Source organism: Moschus berezovskii, chromosome 9 (genome assembly GCF_049115385.1).
Source record: "Moschus berezovskii isolate FMDL1 chromosome 9, NW_MosBer_1.0, whole genome shotgun sequence".
NCBI classification, from domain to species: domain Eukaryota; kingdom Metazoa; phylum Chordata; class Mammalia; order Artiodactyla; family Moschidae; genus Moschus; species Moschus berezovskii.
The window spans coordinates 87,857,402-87,882,217 of record NC_142468.1 but is presented as its reverse complement, the minus strand read 5'-3'; the positions used below and the strand labels follow the sequence as shown (position 1 = coordinate 87,882,217).

The 24,816-nt window shown below is 35.9% G+C and overlaps 1 protein-coding gene across 6 annotated transcripts in view; it reads left to right on the top strand.

Annotated features, from left to right (window-relative positions):
* The window catches only part of DENND4A (DENN domain containing 4A), a 137,525-nt gene that overhangs the window by 81,186 nt on the left and 31,523 nt on the right, over window positions 1-24,816 (top strand). For 4 of the 6 annotated variants that reach the window (XM_088839919.1, XM_055437283.2, XM_055437285.2 and 1 more), the window contains 10 exons: window positions 91-266; window positions 3,178-3,278; window positions 5,563-5,781; window positions 7,488-7,633; window positions 19,285-19,418; window positions 22,332-22,467; window positions 22,829-23,035; window positions 23,121-23,249; window positions 23,490-23,631; window positions 24,025-24,156. In XM_088839919.1, the coding sequence (XP_088696045.1) occupies window positions 91-266; window positions 3,178-3,278; window positions 5,563-5,781; window positions 7,488-7,633; window positions 19,285-19,418; window positions 22,332-22,467; window positions 22,829-23,035; window positions 23,121-23,249; window positions 23,490-23,631; window positions 24,025-24,156 (1,522 nt within the window). The remainder of the gene's footprint in view (window positions 1-90; window positions 267-3,177; window positions 3,279-5,562; window positions 5,782-7,487; window positions 7,634-19,284; window positions 19,419-22,331; window positions 22,468-22,828; window positions 23,036-23,120; window positions 23,250-23,489; window positions 23,632-24,024; window positions 24,157-24,816) is intronic. The other 2 variants (XM_055437286.2, XM_055437287.2) reach the window with 2 other exon arrangements.

Sequence of the window (24,816 nt, the reverse complement as noted above, 5' to 3'; positions counted from 1 at the left end):
TACAAATATTTAAAAGACAATTGTCTATGTTGCCAATGAATTATACTTCAATGTTAAAACAGCTAAATATTCTCTTATCTTTTATCCAAGATGATTTTCCCTTTCCACTGGCCATGCCCCTATGTTCCTCTCTGCCCACTGGCTTTAGCAGATGTCTTGAGTGCACCATGTCCATTCATAGTAGGAATTGATTCAAGATACTTTGATCTCTATGACCCTCCACCAGATGTCAGTTGTGTTGACCTAGATACCAACACCATTTCTCAGTAAGTTTGTTTCTACATTCTGTAATTTGCAACTTTATATAGGGTTTTTTTTTGGTATATTTTTTGATAATAACTAGAATTCTTTTGAGCTATGTATTTTTTTTTTTAATATTTGGGGTTTTTACCATCTTTGAATCAGTTCTTACTATACTTTGATGAGATGGATTTAGTGTAGAGAAGGTTTTAATCCTCAGATATTTAAATATTTAAGAAATATTATAATCTTATGCCTTAGAAATTTATGTAAGGATTTTATAATTTTCTCTCTTTATTAAAATAATGTTTAAGTTGTACCTACTGTAACTATATAGCTTTTCTTTAATTCAGTATTTTCTCTTGTGTCCTTTATTTTCAGTTTAAGCATACTCTTCAGGAAAGAGGAAATCGATGCAATACCACATTGCATCCACAGGACATACTTAAAATAACTGCAAGTTACCCTGTTAGTAAAGCCCCAAGCTAGTACCTTTTACAGTTTAATTCTTCAAATATTAAAGTAGCATCTCTTTTTTTTGGCCAGTTGTTAAATGTTACATGACATAGTGTTTTTAAAAATTGAAATGCAGTGTGGTAAATAAGTGTATACTGTATTTATTATGGTAATAAATTACGTTTTCCTTTTTATACTTAATTTGTTAAAATAATTTTTTTCTTATTTTAACTTTCTGTTTTGATCACTAATAAGTTAAAAAAATCAAGAAAACATGAGTTGTTTGCACTCATCAGTGGTCTTTCTTGGTTTTATCGCCCTTTCAAACCTATGGGAGGACTAAACCAGTGAACTAAGCACTTTCTACTTTCCTTCATCCTGAATTTCTGGAACCTCAACCTGAAATTTGAAAGAAAACTCCTGAATATGAAATTTGTTGTTTCCTTTCCCCTTCTCTGACTCATAAATACATGAAGAACATGTTATGAATGTCAAGTTTCTGAAGGGAAATTAATATCTGATAATGTACTAGGCATAAAACTGTATCCATAGCCTAAGGTATCTCATATTATTCTCTGTATTTTGTGAGGTAGTTTTTATTAAGCACTGTGCTAGACAGATAAGAAAACCAAAACTTAGATTTTTAAGTAATTTATCAAAAGGCACATGACTTATACTCTCAGAACTGATTTTGAAAACATCATGGTCTGACTCCATAACTAGTACTTCTGCCACTAATTATTGGCTAACTAATTCTCTAATAGTAATGTTATAAATGGAACTCACCATGAATAAAAATGCAAAAGGTTGTCATAGATTCAAACTTAGGTACTAGATAAAGCGCTTCTCCTCAACTAAGTTTTAGAGTGATGCTATCAAGGGCAAGAGGAGGAAGATTATGTGAGTAAATAATAGTAATTCGATGTAATGAAATGATACCGAAATGTTGTTTATTCACTTATGCTACAGACATCTCAAGTGTCCTTCTTCCCCCTTTTTTTTTTTTTTGCTAGGCACCGGGAATAAAAAAACAAATACACTCCTTTCTCTTAAATTGCTAATAATCTAGCAAGGGACACACAGTGAATGCTAAGGCACAGTGGGAGTGCTGTGTTTGAAACTTTCAGCAAGAAAATAAGGCCAAGTATTTTTACATTGTGTTCTCACTTTAATACAGGGTTCTGTAGTCCTGGTCACATTGTAAATGAAATAAAATCTCACAGCAGGACATCTGCAGTTTGACCCTGCCCTGTCTGTATTTTTTTTCTCATTGTGGAAAGATAGGGTAGATTCCAAGACAGTTCTTTGTCGGCTTAAGCTTTCCCATCCACTCGTTTATTTCTTTGTTTAGTTTGTAGAGTTTTATTTGCCCTTTTTGTTCTGAGGGAAATTTAGGGAACATTAAAAAAAAAAAAAAGTTCAGCATGTTCCATTTAACACCTGCACTGTGTTGTTGAGTCTGGTGGTTAGAACATAAGTGATTTACTTTTGTTCTCCTTTTTCTCTACATTTTTTCAAGTTTCCTAAAATGACTATTTATTGCTTTTGAAACTGTAAAAAGTTTTAATAAATAGAGAATGGAATTAACAAAGTTATAGTTAAGTCCAGAAGCTTTACCATGTTTTATCACCATGCTGTTTTCTTTTTCTGTTACATCTATAGTTTAGAGAGCAACTGTGTGGTAATAGTTGTGATAAAGGAGATTACTGGAGTTCATCATAGAAACAAAGATATCACTGTCAGATATCTTCTTTTATAGTTATAAAAGTATTTGGGGCTGTTATACTTCTTTCAAATAATCTAACATAGATTATTTTCTGAAAGAAACTAAATTTTACTTATTTTTTAGGGAACTAAGAAACTAAATATTGACTATATCAAAGTGTTTTGATAAGGTTAACGGATCATAAGTTCACTGAATGTATTGTAGAGTGCTTTGTCTTAGAGTCTATAAGAAAAAAACAAAACAGAAGTCCTAATAGTAGGATTTCCCCAATATTTAAGACTCTAAATGAGCTTAAAGGTAATGTGTGCATGCATGTATGTTCAGTCATGTCCGACTCTTTGTGGCCCTGTGGACTATAGCCCACCAGTCTCCTCTGGCCGTGGAATTTTCCAGGCAAGAATACTGGAGTAGGTTGCCATTTCCTCCTGTGGGGGATCTGATGGCCATCACATTAAATTTTGGAGTGATTTGCATGATTCCAGTGCAAGTGGAATTGACTCAGTATCAACATAAGTATACATTTTTGAGGTATATTTAATACAAAGTTCTACCCTCAAGTAAATTAATTTTACAACATTAAGCAGTTCATTTTACACCTGTAATATTTTTCTCCCATTAACAAGAATATTCTGTATGCTTTATTTTTATTCAATGTGTTTTCCCTTTTCCCCTTTTTATGAATAACAGGTATATACCTTCCCCACCTCTCCCCATGTTAATCTGACAAATATATTATTGTTATCATTTAATCTCAGAACTGGTGACAAGAAAAATGTAGCCTGGAAGATACTTCCAAAGAAACCATGTAAAAATCTGATGAACACACTGAATAATTTGCATCAGCAACTGGCAAAATGTAAGTGTATAATTTAATTAAAGGAAGTAATTTAATCTGAAGAAAGGTCTCCAGTTACTTTGCCTTACTTATTAAAGGATGGTTTTTATCTAAAAGAAAATTTTTTAGAATGAGCATTAAAGCAAGTTTTTAGAAACCGAATGGGAGATTTTATGAAGTTTACATCATCATAAAATTCAAAAAGAGGTTAAGGTGATTATTTTCAAATACTATGGAAAAATAGTGGTTTCTACTTATGTGTTTTCTTTGTACATAAAATAGAAAGTTAGTTTTGAAAGTCTGAGACAGATGGTTTAAATTACATTAGAAAATGCTGATGATTTCCATGGGGTGGGAGCATGGTCATATGCTTTTCACCTTTGGTAATCTTAATGCTGTTCAGTTCAGTCATTCAGTCGTGTCTGACTCTTTGCGACCCCATGAATCACAGTATGCCAGGCCTCCCTGTCCGTCACCAACTCCTGGAGTTCACTCAAACTCATGTCCATCGAGTCGGTGATGCCATCCAGCCATCTCATTCTCTGTCGTCCCCTTCTCCTCCTGCCCCCAACCCTCCCAGCATCAGAGTCTTTTCTAGTGAGTCAACTCTTTGCATGAGGTGGCCAAAGTATTAGAGTTTCAGCTTTAGCATCAGTCCTTCCAGTGAACACCCAGGACTGATCTCCTTTAAAATGGACTGGTTGGATCTCCTTGCAGTCCAAGGGATTCTCAAGAGTCTTCTCCAGCACCACAGTTCAAAAGCATCAATTCTTCGGCGATCAGCTTTCTTCACAGTCCAACTCTCACATCCATACGTGACCACTGGAAAAACCATAGCCTTGACTAGATGGACCTTTGTTGGCAAAGTAGTGTCTCTGCTTTTTAATATGGTATCTAGGTTGGTCATAACTTTCCTTCCAAGGAGTAAGCATCTTTTAATTTCATTAATGCTGTGGCCTACCTCAAATAATTTGAAAACAGAAGTTTGCCAAAAGCATTCAGAAATTAAAGTGAAAATTGATTGGCATATTTCAATTCAAAGCTTACATAAGAGTATCTTGATAGTGATCCAGAATTACTGATAAAAGGAATTAAGCCTTCAATTTATCTAAACTTCTTACTATTTTATAACAGCAGTCCATTCAGGGTTTATAATTTGATGCTGTTGTATGAAAAGTAGTCAGTAATGATGTAGCGATATTTGAGGTTCTCATTTATGTATTAAGTAAAATATAAACATGGGAGGAGACCTACATCCTCAAGAGTTCAAGGGTACCTATAATATTGTTGGAAGTAGACATAAGAAAAGACAGTGTTTACTAAGTAAACCTTACAACAAGTAGATAATTCAAAAGTGTCTCAAAGTATTGGGATATGAAAAAAAATGACATCAAGTAGAAAAAAATTGTATCCTATGGAACAAATAAATTATGTATGGAATTTTATTTAAGCTACTTACTTAACTGCTTTCTAAAAGTTCATGTGCTTCTTCTGAATAGCTGAGAAGTCCAGCAGCTTTTATGGCAATATTCAAGCATTATTCAAATAAGTGAAATAGCCCATCCAGCTCTACTGAAGGGCAGAATCTAAAGCTTAAAATTACAGGCATAAAAAATACTGATATTACTCAGGATTATATATTACTTTACAGCTTCAGAGCACTTTCACATACATTGTTTTGTTTTTACAAATATGGAGATAATAAATCTGAGGGAGGTAGCTTGTCAGATACCATACAGTTAATAAGGATGAAGCTAAGATTAAAACCTAGATCTTCCATTCCAGTGCCGATTTTCTTTTTTGCTTTCTTAGACAATAAGAATGTCACAAAAACTTCCTAAGATGATTTATTGATCCTCATATTTTAAAAAGTTTTTACATTTTGAAGCAATCACATTGTTCCTTTGACTTTTTGAGAATAGTTGTCCCCATCATCTCCACATGGAATGTATATTTCCTCCCAGCTAGTACATTCTCCTACGTTACTACTGTATGCAATAACCATGAAAATCAGGAAATTAACATTGAGCATTGCTACCATCCTTAGACCAATTTCAAGTTTTATTGTATGTTAAGGAGTTATGTAAACAATGGTTGAAGCAACGTGCGCTCTTTTGAAAACTCAACACATTTATTATTTTTCTTTCAAATTTATTGAGATATAATTGACATACAGGACTGTATAAGTTTAAGGTGTACAGCATAATGACTTGAATCACATATGCAACAGATTTATAATTGATACCATTATGAACTTCAGTTTTGACAGTTCTGGAGAAAACATTAACACTGTATTTCTTCACAGTACAGCAGAGACCAAGAGATGATGGACTTATGGACTTAGCAATGAATGATTATGACTTTAATTCTGGAAAGAGGTTGCACATGATAGATTTGGAAATCCAAGAGGCATTTTTGTGTTTCATGGCCTCTATTTTAAAAGGTTATAGATCATACTTAAGACCAATAACACAAGCCCCATCTGAGACAGCCACAGATGCAACTTCTCTTTTTGCTCTACAAGGTAAGTGATTATATAGTACTACAGCTTTCATGTTATTGAGCTTAACTTTGTGATGATTGCTTTTCTGGATTAGTAGAGTCGGACACAACTGAATGACTTCACTTTCACTTTTCACTTGCATGCATTGGAGAAGGAAATGGCAGCCATCTCCAGTGTTCTTGCCTGGAGAATCCCAGGGACGGGGGAGCCTGGTGGGCTGCAGTCTGTGGGGTCACACAGAGTCAGACACGACTCAAGCAGCTTAGCAGGAGCAGCAGCAGCAGCTCATATTTATTAAAATATACTTGTCTATTTCAGGAATATGTGTCTGTCAACTCGGTGATCCATTTCCATAGAATTAGTTATTTCTCAGGCACATTAAATACAACCCCAGTAGCAAAATATACAGAAGAGACTGTTTGAAAAGTACCTCTGTACTCTGTTGTGTTATAGGTGTGTTAAGATATTGATGCTTTCAGCTTTCAGGGCAGTCAAGCAGTGTTCGGCAAGCATAGGAGCCCCTGGATTGGGGGATTTAAAAGATTCATTTCATTTTAATGGCTGAGTAATATTCCATTGTGTATATGTACCACAGCTTTCTTATCCATTCGTCTGCTGATGGACATCTAGGTTGCTTCCATGTCCTGGCTATTGTAAACAGTGCTGCGATTCTGAACATTGGGGTACACGTGTCTCTTTCAAATCTGGTTTCCTCAGTGTGTATGCCCCCTCAGTGTGTATGCCCGCCAGTGGGATTCGTGGGTCATATGGCAATTTTATTTCCAGTATTTTAAGGAATCTCCACACTGTTCTCCATAGTGGCTGTACTAGTTTGCATTCCCACCAACAGTGTAAGAGGGTTCCTTTTACTCCACACCCTCTCCAGCATTTATTGCTTGTAGACTTTTGGATAGCAGCCATTCTGACTGGCGTGAAATGGCACCTCATTGTGGTTTTGATTTGCATTTCTCTGATTATGAGTGATGTTGAGCATCTTTTCATGTGTTTGTTAGCCATCTGTATGTCTTCTTTGGAGAAATGTTTGTTTAGTTCTTTGGCCCACTTTTTGATTGGGTCTTTTATTTTTCTGGTGGATGAAACTGGAGCCTATTATACAGAGTGAAGTAAGCCATAAAGAAAAACACCAATACAGTATACTAATGCATATATATGGAATTTAGAAAGAAGATAACGATAACCCTGTATGTGAGACAGCAAAAGAGACACAGATGTATAGAACAGTCTTTTGGACTCTGTGGGAGAGGGCGAGGGTGGGATGATTTGGGAGAATGGCATTGAAACATGTAAAATATCATATGTGAAACAAATCGCCAGTCCAGATTCAATGCATGATACAGGGTGCGCGGGGCTGGTGCACTGGGCTGACCCAGAGGGATGGGATGGGGAGGGAGGTGGGAGGGGGGTTCAGGATGGGGAACACATGTACACCCGGGGCGGATTCATGTCAATGTATGGCAAAACCAATATAATATTGTAAAATAAATTAATTTTTAAAAAGATTCCTTTCAAAGAAATAGGTTCAGGTTCCTTTCCTATTGCTATCTTTGTCAGGTCATGTCTCGTTCAGGAGTCTGTTTCTTTTTCTGCAAAACAGTAGAGTGTGGAGGGTATCGATGACATGTTTGATATAGTTCCTGCTAGCTCAAAAATTCTCTGAACCTATGAATATATTATATATACTAACATTGTAAATTTATTTTGAACAGCTTTCTTAAGAAGTCGGGACCGGTCACATCAGAAATTCTATAACATGATGACCAAAACACAAATGTTTATTCGCTTCATTGAAGAATGTTCTTTCGTCAGTGATAAAGATGCAAGCCTGGCATTTTTTGATGATTGTGTAGATAAAGTAAGTCATATAGTGTGTCTACAGTGCCCTAACTTATTTTGTGTGACTATTATAAATGTTCTGAGTTACAGTTTCTATTTATAACTTAACCAGCTTTTGAAGACTAGCAGGGGGGCACTCTTTCTGCCCCCTTCTGATGTCTATGTCAGAAGCTTTCTCTATCTCCTTTATCCTTTAATAAAACTTTATTACACACACAAAAAAATTTAATTAATTCCATTTAATCATTGACCCTTTGTTATGAACGTTTTGGTGTCCTCCTAGATGTTATGGAACTTATAACTTTGCAGGATTTTACTAAATTATGAGTTTTATTTTAGCAGCCATGTCTGTAACCGTTCCTGTCCATTTATAGACTAAGGGGATTTTATCCAAGTCTGTGGACCTCTAACTTGAGCATCCTTAATTTTCACCTCTCCTTTTGGTCTGAAGTGGATTGTCACACATTGAGAGTAGGAGTAGAACATAATATTTCACCTGAATATTTCTACAATTTGGGAGTGCATTTGTAGCATAAATTAAGTGAATTAATTCTATTATGTTCATCTGTGAAACCCTCCGTTTCCCTGTAGTCCACTGTCATTAGTGAGGTTAGAGCAAAGTGATTATTCATGCTGGATAGAGAGGAGCTTGGGGAACAGGGGCCCAGAGAGAGGGGCCAGAATCTGAATGGGTGGAGGAGCAGCTGAGCATGGGGTGTTGGAGCCCAAGACGTTGAGGAGAGCATTCATCCATGCAAGGGTATCATGGTGGGGGGTCAGAGGATGAGCAGGATGAAGAGAGTGTCCATGCTGGAGGACAGACTGTTCCAACGGGTCAGACCCTGAACAGGATAGGTCCATGTAGACGTGAGGACAGCACAGTGTCAGAGTCTAAGCAAGGCAGAGTCTAAGTGTTCCCACTGGGTGGTGCCAGCAAATGAGGTATCAGAGTTTGATCTGGAATTAGAACGTGTGAGGCATAACTGATGTGGAAAAATACTGTTTCTGGTGCTGATAGAGAGTTGACAAACTTAAGATGCCCAGAAATAACCACCCTAGTCCTGAAATGCTTTGCTTTGCTGCTTAGTTGCTCAGTCATATGTAACTCTTGAGACACTATGGACTGTAGCCCACCAGGCTCCTTTGTCCATGTGATTTTTCAGGTAAGAATACTGGAGCAGGATGCCACTTCCTCCTGCAGGGGATCTTCCCAACCCAGGGATCAAACCCGTATCTCCCTAAATTGCAGGTGGATTCTTTACCTGCTGAGCCATCAGCAAAACCCTGAAATGCTTGAGAATAGGGGAAAGGTGGATACATGCCAATATTTTCTTAGAACTCAAAATTCATTTTCTCATAGAAACACTGATATATGTGGTGACTATCTGTAGTTCAGATGGTGCATGGCTATAGTGTTGTGCCAGAAATATGTATTAAATTTCTTTGTGGTGGATTGGTATTCTAACCACCTTTTAGGACAAATTTTTAGAGTCCAAATTTATTGTAATAAATATATAAACGATAAATGCACCTTTGAAGTGTACAGTTTGGTAAGTTTTGGCAAATACAGATTTCCATGTAACCATGACCCAAACATAGAACATTTCTATCACCCCAAAAAGGATATTGTTTTTTTGGGAAATTCATTTTTTGTAGTTTGAATAACCTATATAAATAAGACAGACTTTTAGAACCCTGATTTTTTGTAAGTTCTGCCTTGAAATCCTGTTTATTTTGAGAAGTAACATTATAGATCCTTGATAGTTTTGTCTTCATTATAGCATTATACTAAGAATGTGCTTTTCAATATTTTAATTAAATTTTTTAATTTGCCTTTTTTTGGTGCTTTTAAAGTTAAATACTAATAGGAAGAATAAATAAATAGAAAAGGTGTACAATGAATAAAAGAATATGCTTTAAAGAATAATTTCTCTAAATTTTTTTTTATAGAAATAATTCTCTTGGTTTTTTAAATAAAAATGTTTCTGACTAGCATGCACTTTGAATGTTTTTCCTCTGTAGTGCTTGGCTTCCTCTATGGTGCTGAGCTTCCCTTGTGAACAGTGGCATATATTAATAACTGGGTAACAATTGTTCCTTGTGCCAAGTCAACTGAATCATAAGGGACCAAATTAGTGACAGGGTTTGCTAATAGCCTGCTTTAGCCAATAAATTTATGAATGTACATAGGAACACTGAATTAGTTGGAAGAATCCAATTAACGGTGCAGAAAAGAAAAATCTTGTATTGTTCCCTTTTACTTCTTGCTCATTTTGTGTATCTTGCTTTCACAAGTTTGTGTTTCAGCTAAAAACTCATATAATGGTATCACGTGGTTTAAAAAAATTCTTACAATATTGTAAGACATACAGGATTTATAATTTGGGGTATTTAGGGTATCATGTTCTAAGAAGGATATTTGATTACTGAAAATTTCTGTATTGTCTAGGATTTTCTGAAAATAGGTTACTAACTGTTGATAAAAGTAGTGTGAGGCATGATTGACTTAAAGAATATAAATTCTGAGAAGTCTCAAAATAGAAACAACCCAATTGAATGTATAATTATTGTGTCTAGGCAGATTGTTTCCCTAAAATGCTCTTTACCTATTCAAAGTCTGGATCCAACAAAATATCACTTATATATAGTGGATTCATATTATACTTAAGAATTTTAATGATTACTAAGAAAGTCAAAACTGGAAAATTTACTCACTAAAACATAGTTACTTTTATTTGCTTTATTATAATTCAAGGAACTCTTATTAGAGAAAATAATAAAATGTCAAAAATCCAAACTGGATCTTTTTCTTAGTTAAAAGTGATTTTATTTGTGATATCATAAAATATATCTTAATAGAGGTTAATTGTATTCCTACTATTAAGCAGAACTCTCTGAAATAGTAAATAATTGTACAGTGCTGTTACTATTTTTCATATTTTAATAACACAGTTTCAGTGCATTAAGCACAGAAAGCGTTTGCTTTTAATGTGTAAATGGTTTTTGAATATCAATAATACATTTAAAATAGACATTCATATGGGATTATTCCTTAGCTAAGTGACTGTGAGCTTAATTTTTTAAGTGAACAGATCCCCTCTGGCAGTCTGGCTATGAAAACTAAATAATGTTAGATATTCATTAAGTGCTTCAGCCAATCCATGGCTAAGATTGAACAAAAATTAGACATATTCTTCTTTTGATCTTAGCTTATCCAAACAGAAAACATTTGATCAACTTTAAAAAACCTGGAGTGGGTAATGCTGACTAGGACTAAGAAAAACAATATATGAGAATTATTTGTGTTTCATTTATGACTAATTTGAAAGCCATGTATTCTTTTTCTTCATATGATTGTATTTTAAATCCTTACAATCTGTTCCTATAAGATGGAGCTTAACTGAAAGCAGTTTTGTGTAACAAATAGTCTGGTAAGGTTTTTCTTCGTCTCCCAAGCATCCCTCTGCAGTGTTTTCTGAGCATATTAATGTCTTGTGAAAAAATATGAAGAGAATATGAAAATTATTTTAATTTTATCCTGCCGTGGGTGTTGGATTTCTTTATTCTCCCAGTAGAGACAGATGTCACTGTGTTTTCCAAAAGACAGAAATGCCCAACTGATAAATGAAGCATTTATTACATGGTAGTTTTTGTAATGTTGAAATGAGATTTTATTAGTAGACAAGCTAAGGGAAGTTATCACAAGGTACTGAATTTACAGAGCACAATTTTAATATTTTAGTAGACTTTACAATACTTAGAGCAGTTGCCCATGTCCATAGGTTTTTTCCTAAGCAAACAAAGGGACAGTTCTGACAGGGAAAAGCTAATAAATAAATAAAAATTTTAAAACACCGAATGCTCACAGACAGACAGTTCTCTTATAATATTCCATTATGAAGACCAGAGTGGTTGGTTTCCAGCTTCCTTTCCGGTGTCCTTTGGTATTGGTTGTAACCTGTTTATTCTGGTTCATCTCTTCTGCTTCATTATCACTGCTGCTGTTATAATTTACATTAACCTCTTTTCATCTACATAATAATGTTTGCATATCATGTAGAGCTTCTCATTTCATTTGGGGGTTGCCCATGGATGCTATGGGGTTGCCCATGGACAGGACTGGAAAAGGTCAGTTTTCATTCCAATCCCAAAGAAAGGCAGTACCAAAGAATGTTCAAACTACCACACAATTGCACTCAGAAGGAAACGGTAACCCACTCCAGTATTCTTGCCTGGAGAATCCCATGGACGGAGAAGCCTGGTAGGCTACAGTCCACGGGGTCGCATAGAGTTGGACACGACTGAGCAACGGAATGGAATGGAAAGAGAGCTGGTCGGAGAAGGCAATGGCAAGCCACTCCAGTACTCTTGCCTAGAAAATCCCACGGATGGAGGAGCCTGGTGGGCTGCAGTCCATGGGGTCGCTAAGGGTCAGACACGACTGAGCGAGTTCACTTCCACTTTTCACTTTCACACATTGGAGAAGTAAATGGCAACCCACTCCAGTGTTCTTGCCTGGAGAATCCCAAGGACGGGGGAGCCTGGTGGGCTGCCGTCTATGGGGTCACACAGAGTCGGACACAACTGAAGTGACTTAGCAGCAGCAGCAGCAGCACATGCTAACAGAGTAATGCTCAAAATTCTCCAAGCCAGGCTTCAGCAGTATGTGAACCGTAAACTTCCAGATGTTCAAGCTGGTTTTAGAAAAGGCAGAGGAACCAGAGATCAAATTGCCAACATCCGTTGGATTATCGAAAAAGCAAGAGAGTTCCAGAATAACATCTACTTCTGCTTTATTGACTATGCCAAAACCTTTGACTGTGTGGATCACAAGAAACCTTGGAAAATTCTGAAAGAGAAGGGACTACCAGACCAGCTGATCTGCCTCCTGAGAAATCTGTATGCAGATCAAGAAGCCACATTTAGAACTAGACATGGAACAACAGACTGGTTCCAAATCTGGAGAGGAGTACATCAAGGCTGTATATTGTCACCCTGTTTATTTAACTTATATACAGAGTACATCATGTGAAATGCCGGGCTGAATGAAGCAGAAGCTGGAATCAAGATTGCTGGCAGAAATACCAATAACCTCAGATACACAGATGACACCACCCTTATGGCAGAAAGTGAAGAAAAACTCAAGAACCTCTTGATGAAAGTAAAAGAGGAGAGTGAAAAAGTTGGCTTAAAACTCAACATTCAGAAAACTAAGACCATGGCATTTGGTCCCATCACTTCATGGCAAATAGATGGAGAAACAATGGAAACAGTGAGAGACTTTTTTTGAGGGGCTCCAAAATCACTGCAAATGGTGAATGCAGCCATGGAATTAAAAGATGCTTGCTCCTTGGAAGAAAAACTAGGACTTTACAACATAACAGCATGTTGAAAAGCAGAGCGATTACTCTGCCAACAAAGGTCCATGTAGTCAAAGCTATGGTTTTTTCCAATAGTCAGTATGGCTGTGAGAGTTGGACTGTAAAGAAAGTTGAGCACCAAAGAATTGATGCTTTTGAACTGTGGTCCTGGAGAAGACTCTTGAGAGTCCCTTGGACTGCAGGGAGATCCAACCAGTCCATCCTAAAGCAGAACAGTCCTGAATACTCATTGGAAGGACGGATGCTGAAGCTGAAACTCCAGTACTTTGGCCATATGATGCGAAGAACTGATTCATTGGAAAAGACCCTGATGCTGGGAAAGATTGAAGGCAGGAGGAGAAGGGGACGACAGAGGACAAGATGGTTGGATGGCATCACCGACTCGATGGACATGAGTTTGAGTTGTTGATGGACAGGGAGACCTGGCATGCTGCAGTCCATGGGGTCATAAAGAGTCAGACATGACTGAACAACTGAACTGATCTGAACTGATGAACATTATATCCTTCTAGGGACACCAGTGATTTTGAGTTATTATTGACATGTTCCTAATGTTGTTTTATGAAGTAACAGGAAGTGTGGAAAATAAAAGGGTGCAAAAACTCCATAAGCTCGGTGCTCTAATATCCATTTTACATTTACTTTCAATGATTTTTTAACATAATTGTGGTTTACTTCCTAATTTTTTACATAACCAGATCTTATAAACATTTGTATATTGCTGCCAAATCTCTAAAAAGTAATTTTTTATTGTTTACCACATTAAAAGATAGCATAGGGTAAAAAGTCAAATGATTTTAAAGGCTTAGGTCCCATTTTTTTTCCCACCCCTAGTTTCTCTTCTCAGAGGCAACCACTTTCTTTTTCAGCTATTTCATCAGTCATTTACTTTAAGATTTCCAAATGATGTCTTGTTATTGCTGCTTATTGTTTTATATATTATCCATTAAGGTTGTATCTACTGCCGTCACCAAAATTCTCCCATAGTTGGTCAAGTGGTTTTCAATGTTGATACTTTAATTGATATTTTATCAATATGCCTGTCTGCAAATTTCACTTTGTATGTAGTCACAGGTCATATGTATATATTGTAATTAAATTTTCTTTTATGTATGGACTTTGTTTTCCCTAAAGTTAATAATTGCTATATTTCTAATTTTGTATGTACTGTTAATTCATCTATAAGCTCTTCTATGAAGGTAAAAAATCTAAAAATCTCAATTTTTTCTAACATGTCAGATAAGTCTGTCAGTTCATCTGGGTTTTTTTTTGACTCTTGCTGGAGCTTTCCATCTTTGTGTTTCAGTCTCAACTGCTTTCTAGACTGTCATCCTAGTTTTTCCTTCACCATCATCTTGGGAATTGTACTGACCTCTCTTCAGAGTTGGATCCCCAGCTTTCTGGCTTCAGTAACTTCCCTCTTGGTTTATTTCCTTGTTATGATGAATCACAGGTTTTGGTGGTTTAGTGAGAAAGACTCCATGGAGTTACATGTTTTGATGCCCGCCTGTCTGCAAATTTCATTATTCTCCCTTAATACTTGATTGCTAACCTGGTCGGATGTAAAATCTGAAGTCATGACTACATTGTCTTCTGGCCTCAGATGTTACTGTTGAAAATAACATCTAGTCTAGTACTAGATCTTTTGTGCCTGATCTCTTTTTCTTTCTGGAAGCATTTAAGATCCCTGATGTTCTGAAATCACAAGGATATCCCTGGTGTCAGCCTTCATTTTCGTGTCTGAGTTGGACGTATATAGGCTCTTTTAATCTATAACTCGTGGCCTTCAAATTCTGGGGTATTTTCTTTCATAGTTTTCTTTTTTTATAATTTTTTAAGATTCATGTATTTATTTACTTGGTTGTATCAGGTCTTGGTTGCTGCAGGTGGGATCTTCATTACCTTGCCACATCTTTTGCTGTGTCACATGGACTCTCTCTCATGGTGTACAGGCTTAGTTGCTCTGAGGCATGTGGGATCTTAGTTCCCCAGCAGGGATCGAACCTGTGTCCTCTGCATTGCACAGCAGATTCTTAACCACTGAACCACCAGTAAATTGCTGTGTTTTGTTTCCTTTTTTTAGATTTACTTTCCTCCAATTTCTCTGTTCTCTTTTTCCAAAATATGTATTGTTTGTATACTGGCCCTCCTGGCCTGATCTTCTTTTCTGTTTTCTTTCTTTTTTTGGTTGTTGTTTTCATCTTATTTTCTGTCTCTTTGTCATATCTCCACTTTCCAGATGTCTTCAATTTTATCTTTCAGCCTTTATAGTATACTTTTAACCTCTGTTATCATGTTTATAATTGCCATGAGCTCCTTCTCATTCTCTGAATGCTCCTTTCTTGTGTGTATATGTGTTATAGCATCTTCTTGTTTCACAGATGTAGGCTTATTCATTTTAGTTATTTTGAAGGGTTTTTTCCCTTTTCATTCTCTCCTTCTGAGAACCTTTTAATATTAATATTTATTTTATTCTTTTTCAAGTTTTTGGTTTTTTGTGTGTTATCTTTAGTTGGTATTTGTTACCAAGTATGAGACACAGAAAACTCAGTGGAGCTCTTTCTAGAAGGTGAGGCTTGGAGCTTCCTTAGGTATGAGATTGATGGTCATAAAGGAACTCAGGTATTTCATTAGAGTCCCTGTTTGATCAATGTCTAATTCTTTTAGGCTACGTAATTTCCCCAAGAAATATCTCCAGTCTTTAGCCTGGAATTCATAAGCCTGACCACAAGTATTCTCAGAGCTGAGTGGGGAAGGTAGCTGAGATTTTCCACTTGTTGTAACATGGAAGCTTTTACTCATTTCACCTGTTTTATGGTATTAATCTCCTTCATCTTCCCCAGCTCTGCCTGGCATCCTCAAATGTAAGGTTTCTCTGATTCACTCAGAAAGACCCAACCCAGTTTTCTGCTGTTGGGGAGAGGTCATGGTCCAACTGTACTGGGTTGGGCAAGGGTCTGCTGCTGCTGCTAAGTTGTTTCAGTCGTATCCGACTCTGTGCAGCCCCATAGACGGCAGCCCACCAGGATCCCCCGTCCCTCGGATTCTCCAGTCAAGAACACTGGAGTGGGTTGCCATTTCCTTCTCCAATGCATGAAAGTGAAAAGTGAAAGTGAAGTCGCTTCAGTCGTGTCTGACTCTGTGCAACCCCATAGACAGCAGCCCACGAGGCTCCGCCATCCCTGGGATTCTCCAGGCAAGAACACTGAAGTGGGAGTTCTCAAATGCGGGCATTTAACTCATTCTCCTGATTCAACCGCACTTGCTCTCCTGTCTTCAGGGGCATCATGATCTTCGTACCTGACCTTTCTGATGCTCTGTAGAACAAAATGGCTGACTTTTTGCTTTTTCTTCTCTATCCCCTCCCCAGTGCCAGACCTGTGGTTTTCAGCTTTCATAGGTCTCATCAAGCTACTGTGCAGCTTCTAAAATGTTCTGAACTCAGCTCTGCTGTTGGCTTCTCTCCATTTCATTTTGCCTTCATTGTTTTTTAATCTACTTACTCTTGTTTTGGTGAGATTTCAGGAAGGATTGAAGCTAAACAGTTGTGTTTAATTTGTCATGTCCAACCAGAAGCCTGTGTAACCTTTACTCTCTTCATTTTTTTTCTTTTAATCTTTTTTTTTTTTTCTTAATTTAAGGCTGTGCAGGGTCTTCGTTGCTACATGGGCTTTTCTCTAGTTGCAACGGGCAGAGTCTACTCTCTAGTTGTGATGCATGGGCCTCTCATTGTGGTGGCTTCCCTTGTTGCGGAGCACAGACTCTCAGGTGTGCGGGCTTCAGTATTTGCAGCATGTGGGTTCAGGAGTTGCAGCTTCTGGGCTCTAGAGCACAGACTCAGTAGTTGCAGCTTAGCTACTCCTAGGCATGTGGGATCTTCCCACACCAGGGAGGGAACTCACATCTCCTGCGTTGGCAGGTGGATTCTTTACCACTGAGCCACCAGGTAAGCCCTCAGGCATATTTTAGATTCTAGTGTTCCACATGCATATCTGGTGAGATAGGCCAGGATCAAGAGGCCTGGGAACTGGGAGTCCTCAGCCGCAGTTCTGACTCTGCCATCAAAAGCTCTGGGGCCTCTGGCAAGCACTTCAGCTTTCCTGGAACTGTTTCCTTCCCTCAGTCATGTCTGACTCTTTGCGACCCCATGGACTATATATAGCCTTCCAGGCTCCTTTGTCCATGGGATTCTCCAGGCAAGAATACTGGAGTGGGTTGTCATTTCCTCCTCCCAGGGATTTTCCCAACCCAGGGATCAAACCCACGTCTCTTACGTCTCCTGCATTGGCAGGCAGGTTCTTTACCACTAGCATCACCTGGGAAGCCCAAGAACTAAAAGTGTTAGTTGCTCAGTCATGTCCCACTCTTTGCAACCTCATGGTCTGTCCATGGAATTCTCTAGGCAAGAATACTGGAGTGGGTTGCCATTCCCTTTACAGGGGATCTTCCTGACCCAGGGATCAAACCCAGGTCTCCTGCATTGCAGGTGGATTACTTACCATCTGAGCTACCAGGGAAGCTTATTGCAGTCCTGCAAAAAAAAAAAAAAAAACTTTCATACTGATAACTTTTTCTAATATTAGGTTTTTTTCTTAGAATAAAGAGGAAGGGAATTCCCTGGCAGTCCAGTGGTTAAGAGTCTATACTCCTACTGCAGAGGGTACGGGTTTGATGCATGGCACAATGCAGTGCAGCCCAAGGGGAAAAAAAGGATCAAGTGGATGTGTTTAAACGTATCTTGCATTCTAAAAAAGATTGTATCAATTCTGAGTACTAGCTGGGTTTGTGATTATCCAGTTTACTGTATTTATTATATCATTGCTTGTTTCACTGTATAAAAGTCTTGAAACGCTAAAAAGAAAGGTACCTTCTTTTATAATATACTGATTAATTTTTAAACCCTTTGACAGAATTGAAATAAATGCTTATCCTAAAAGTAGTATAGTCTTCCTTGTTTACATTTTTATTCTGAACATTTGTTGCTTTTGTAATTTTTATAAAGCAAGTAAAAATAATACATATTCATTATTTTAATTGGAAAACAAATAACAATATAAAGAAGAAAATTACTGCCAGTAGTAACAGCACCCAGAGGTAGCATTTTGATAACTGTGTGTGTGCATCTCTGTGTGTGTGGGAGAGTGTTTTTATTTATATAACAGATATAGACACAGTCTTAAAAAAGTTAGAATCATACTCCGTGTGTATGTGGCATGTGTATACAGATACACGTATATATTATTTAGTAGTTTTTTATTGTTTTGTGAACATTTTCTCCTGTCATTATAATTCTGAAATATGCCTTAATTATTGTCTAGTTCACTATATGGATATACCATTAGAAACATTCTTTAATACTAGAGATTACAGCAGGTAATGCTGTGAAATTATAATCAACAATTTATATAAGAAGACTCGCACTGTATCACCTCTTTTTAAAGGTTAGGAAAATGGTAAAGCTTTTGGTCTACTCTTCTGTAAATCCTTACCTTAAGATTTAACTTGTTAATAAGGCTTACCCTCCATTTATTCCTGTTATGTGACATTAATTCTATCTAACCTGATAAAGTTCTGTGCATTCTGTTTTGTCATATGTATGATATCTGGTTTAAAAATGTTGTGCTGTTTAGTTTATGAGTTCCTTTTGGGAAGTTTAGAATCTATGACGTTTTTATTTTTATGAATATTACCATACCATAGAGTATCTAGAGGTAACAGACAACCAAAATGCTTTAAATATTGATGTGACTAGAACTTAACACAAATGTGCTTCTACATGTCCTAGAAGAACTTAGGGAAGTTTATTTTACTTAGTCCAAATCAAAGACAGACCCAGTATTCTCAACATACACAAACATGCATGCATTCATGCACATTTCAATATTATTGTTAATATAACATTTTTAGGTTGTATTTCTTGAGTAAATTTTCACTATTCAAAATGCAAAACAGTATTAAAAGGTAATATATTGGGAAATCTGGGTCCTATTCCATTCTAGTACATTCCCTTCATCTCCTCTTAGCCATATAGATAATTACTTTCTTAAAAAAAGTATCTTTGAGTATTTCTTTATGTGAGTACAAGCGAAAACTAAATATGTTGTTATTTTCACTGAATTATCTCAGAGTACTTTCTGTAGTAATACATAGAGAACTTGCTCATTCTTTTTTTAAATAGCTTATTAGTATCTAGTTGTGTAAATGGTTTATTTAACGATTCCCTTATAGATGAACACTTGTCTAGTCAGTGTGTCTTTTTGATATATATATATATTTTTAACTCCTTCAGGTGGATATGGACAAGAGTGGTGAAGTGCGACTTATAGAATTGGATGAATCCTTCAAAAGTGAACATACTGTTTTTGTGACACCTCCTGAGATCCCCCATCTACCCAGTGGTGAAGAACCCCCTTTACAGTACAGGTATTCAAGAGGCAGGATGTTTGAGACAGAGAGAGAAGCAATCCATCATCTGTGACGTAGCTTTCTAAGGACTGTGGTATTTTCAAAAATCCAAACTTTACAGATCCCTAATTTTTAGGTGGTAAGCAAGCTTATCCCACATCCATTACTAAGTTTTGAGGTATAAAAAGAAAAAATATATAATTTTGCATGATATAGACTTAGGAAGCTCTCTATATCTCCATAAGTATATGTTCTCATAAATTTTAAGTTAGGACCCACCAAAATGCAGCACATTTATTATAGAATTTTTTTTTTCTCACTGATTGGTTTACTCACTTTCATCCCCTCCCCTACACATGCTGATTAATGTAACCTTGGTTTACAAAAGGATTATCAGCTATACTTCAATTTAAAAAGAAATATTGATCTAATTTAGAGTTGATATTTGTGACTTTGATTTGTATGATTTAATTTTTTTAGGCTTTTAATTTTTCCATGAGTTTTAAGTCAAGGAAATTCAAAACTTTTGGAATAAGTCATTGTTAATTTAGGAAGCTTGTTCAGACACTGCTAAATGCTTGGTATATAGACTTGAATGATATATTGTTCTTGCCTTCAAGTCTAGTGGGAAAAGCTCTGAGCAAAATGATAGGGTTATGACAGAGGTGGATTTATCATAGTCTATGTATCTATCTAGATATGTATTTTATATATATATACACACACATACATACAGATATATAATATTTGTTATAACTAGAGATTGTTTCTAACATACCATTAAAATGGCAGTTCCCTTCAGATTTTAAATGATTTTAAAATTTTTCCATAATAATTTCTTGTTTTAAAGATTCTAAAACCATTTTATACCTATAATTAAATCATAGTTTGCTGTTTTCATTGAAAAGAAAACTTTCAGGACATCCTCATTTATCACTTGGATTAAATTCTTCCTTTTACAAGTTAACTGATGTTTTGAATATTGATGAATTTGAATTCATAAGCTACCTGATTCCTACCCTTCATTTTTATCTATTGCTGATATTGCTCATATGATTTTTTAAAAGTCTGCCTTTTCTCAAAGACATTTAAAATATTTCTGATAGCTTCTCTTTTTCTTTCTAAACGAGATCTCATTTCTTTTTTCTGTCTTGTACATTATACTTCTAAGAGACATCTTTTGGTATATTTCATTCATATAGTTTTGTTTTTCTTTTTGTGGTTTGGTTTTAATTATTTAATTTAAAATTTACCTTTAGATTTAGTCCTTTAAAAAGAATACTACTTATCTTTAAAAGTTCTCATTTTTTAAAACAGTCTGTCATTTTTTACCTTGAGACTACTAATATGATTTTGGTATAATCATACCCATCATTGGAAATAAACTTAAATGTCTTTAATGGGCACAGTGAATCCTGTTACTAAGAGGTAGTAATTCATATATATACTTACATATTCTGTATAAAATAATAAGACAGTAAGTTTCCATAAGACGCACTGTGTTTCTTCTTATCACGCCATATACATACAATGAACTTTTTTAAGGGACATGATTTTCTTGAACTTCTTTGCTATTTTATTCCTACTTAATATTCAGTCATTACTAATAGCTTCTTGTTCTGTTGGCTTTTCCTATAATAACATATAATAGATACAGTTTATCTTTTATTATAGTTAGTTTTCTTCTTAGGTAATTAAAACTACTTATATGCCTTTAACTCAGAGAAGGCAATGGCAAGCCACTCCATTACTCTTGCCTGGAAAATCCCATGGATGGAGGAGCCTGGTAGGCTGCAGTCCGTGGGGTCGCTAAGGGTCGGACACGACTGAGCGACTTCTCTTTCACTTTTCACTTTTCACTTTCACACATTGGAGAAGGAAATGGCAACCCACTCCAGTGTTCTTGCCTGGAGAATCCCAGGGACGGGGGAGCCTGGTGGGCTTCCGTCATGGGGTCACACAGAGTTGGACACGACTGAAGTGACTTAGCAGCAGCAGCAGCATATGCCTTTAAGAATAATCTAAAGTAGGATAGGTTTGCTTCTCAGAGGTTTCTTCTGTTGTTTTTAGCATTTCTTTTACCTAGCTGCTGCTACCTTTTTGCCATTTTTAAATATTTATTTGTTTGTGCTGGGCCCCAGCTGTAGCACGTAGTATCTTTAGTTGCAGCATGTGGGATCTTGTTCCCCAAACAAGAATCAAACTTGGGCCCACTTCATTGAGAACCTGGAGTCCCAGTCACTGGACCACCAGGGAAGTCCCTGCTACTACCTTTTAAATGCCCAGACACCCTACGCTAGCACCCAAATTAGATCTACCTCCTCATAGTCACCCAGTCTAATCTTTTCTTCCTATTCTCCAACTTCTTCAATTTTCTTTCTCATTAATGAGGCCCTGAATCTACTTAGCTAACCTGATAAATCCTTTCATAATAATGTGAGAGCCTGTCCTCGTTGACTTATGTTATTTGCATTTTTTAAGAGGAAAGTTCTATAGTAACATGTTAATCCAAGCAATGATATTAATAACTCTCCTGTCTGAAAGAGTATTGATTTGGTGGGCCTTTTACCCATTCTCATATTATCTCGTATGTTTGCTATTTATCTGCATGAATACTCACTTGTAAAATTTGAGTTACTTTGGAGTTTGATGTCAAGTTTAGCAAAATTTAAATGTGTTTCACTTTTTTCTCTCCAAAATATATCCTTGAATATGTATTTGGCTATTACATTTTTAACTATTATAGTAAAAAAAAGCATCATCAGTATGAATATTTGTTGATTATATATCAAACCCTTATGGAGGAAGACTATTAAAATGAGTTAAAATGAGTTAAGTTAAAATAAGAAGTTATTGGTCATAATTTGTTTAGCTTGTAACCAGTATGATCATCTATATGTGCTTGAGTTTTTCTTTTCTTTTCAAAAACAGCTATAATGGATTCCCAGTTCTTAGGAACAATTTATTTGAGAGACCTGAAGGATTTCTACAAACACGAAAGAGCAAATTGCCTTCAAAATCAAGTAGTCCTAGTAGCCCTTCTCCCATGTTCAGAAGAACAAAACAGGTGCTTTGATGATTTTGTATTCTTCATGTAATCAAGCATTAGAACAAAAATAAATATGACACTCTTCCTCCCATATTTTACTACCCCACATTTTACTACCCCACATTATGCTCCCTGAAGCATTGTGAAGAAAATGTAGAATAATCTGACTTCGAAAAATTAACCAGTTCTCTTATCCTCAAACTTTATTTTACATATTGTATAATACAGATTAAAGCAGGGGCTTGAATATTTATTAATTATAGACAGATGTTAGGGAAACATTATAAAAGCATGTGAGTTACACTTGTTCAGCCTTCAGTTAAATAAGGATATTTTAAGTATGTAAGTTTATTAATAAGATCCTTGCATTTTTTTCCAGGAAATTAAATCAGCCCATAAAATTGCCAAGAGATATTCTTCCATTCCTCAGATGTGGTCTAGGTGTCTACTGCGTCACTGTTATGGACTCTGGTTTATCTGTCTCCCAGCTTATGTGAAAGTATGTCATTCAAAAGTCAGGGCTCTGAAAACAGCATATGATGTACTTAAAAAAATGCAGTCAAAGAAGATGGATCCACCTGATGAGGTAACAGTTATCCTTATTATTTTATTCAGGATATATGTACATAGATATTTTGCTGCTGTACACTCTCAAACCTTCTGTGCTCCAGGTGTGCTACCGCATTCTTATGCAGCTCTGTGGACAATATGATCAGCCAGTGCTTGCAGTTCGAGTGCTTTTTGAAATGCAGAAAGCTGGTATTGACCCAAATGCCATTACTTATGGCTATTATAATAAGGTAATTACTTTGACTTAAATATAACTGTTGTCATTTTACAACCTTAGTTTAACGGCAGAAATAAATGATGCAGGGGTTTGTGGTATTTATTTTAGAGTATCTTAAATATATTTTGTAAATTGAAAATAATATTTTTTGTTCTATTTTGGGTTGTACAGTTCTTTAGATTAACTCTAGAGCTGATGAATGTTCATTTATAAAAATTATTTCACTAATTATTTTATTTTGTTGAATGAATAGGCTGTTTTAGAAAGTACTTGGCCTTCGAGGAGTCGTAGTGGCTATTTTCTTTGGACAAAAGTGAGAAATGTTGTTTTAGGAGTAGCACAGTTCAAAAGAGCTTTAAAGAAGCATGCGAATTTATCACAAACGGCTCTCTCAGGTAATTACAGGTTTTTAAGGGATGTATATGTTGTACTTTTTCTTTAAAATTAATTGACTAGTTACAGTCTACACTATTTGGAAATTTTAATGTTTCAAAATATTGAATGTTTTCTCGTTTTTATTGTCATTAAGCAAATTCTAATATTATTCGTCCCATTTAAAAAGCACCAAATTTTACTTTTTTTTCTTGTAACTGTTTTCAGCCTTTGGTGGTCTTATTTTAGTGTTCATTAATAATTCATGATAGGCTTCTTTGTTATAGTTGTATTTTGCTAATTATGAGACAGTCTTCATGATCAGTATTAGTAGATTATTAGCTTGAACAACAGACTAATATGTATTTTTGGTTATCTCCCTAAGTAGTAAAATGCTGTCAAATTGTGTTCTTAAGCAGATGGCAGTGACCTGGATGCTGTTAGTCATGGCAGCATGGATAGTGGTCATGGGACACACACTGTGGAGCAGGCATCTTTTAATACGGGTTTAATCAAAGTGTATGCTTCCGATGATAGATCTAGTACAGGTTTGTGTGTGCTTATGTATACGTTTATTGCAATACATTTTAAGAACTAAATTTGCTAACCTGTCTTTTGTAGATTTTAATTTTCAATGGTATATTTAATTGTCTTTAAATTTTGTATGGTAGGCATTTGATAGTATATTTAATAACTGCAATTTTATGCATTCTCTACTTGAGTCAAAATGAAAGGTTAAGAGAGTTTATTCGAGTTTTTAGCCCATGACAATCCAATTAACTCTGAATAGCACAGAGGTCTCTTTATCATATCATTTTCTTAGGATAAGTTCTTTGTATTAGGAGCATGTTATGAGAGGTTTTTTTAATGTTATTAGGGTTTGAAAGAAAGAAACTTAGATCCTTAATCTGAATAATAGTTCCATATCAGCATCAGTTGCCAAGATTTAACAGTGTTCCATGTTTCATGCAAGATATTATCATTGGGGGAAGCTGGGTAAAGGGTACAGAGGAACTCTTCCTTACTGTATTACTTTTGCAACTTCTTGTGAGTTTTCATCTATATTAAAAATCACAATAAAAATTTAAACGTATTTAAAACTTATAGCATTGTATCACTGAAGGTAGCATTACTTTCATTAAAAGATTTGTGTGTAAGCTTTCTGTAAGTATTATGAAAACTGACACACATAAAAAATACATTTGAAT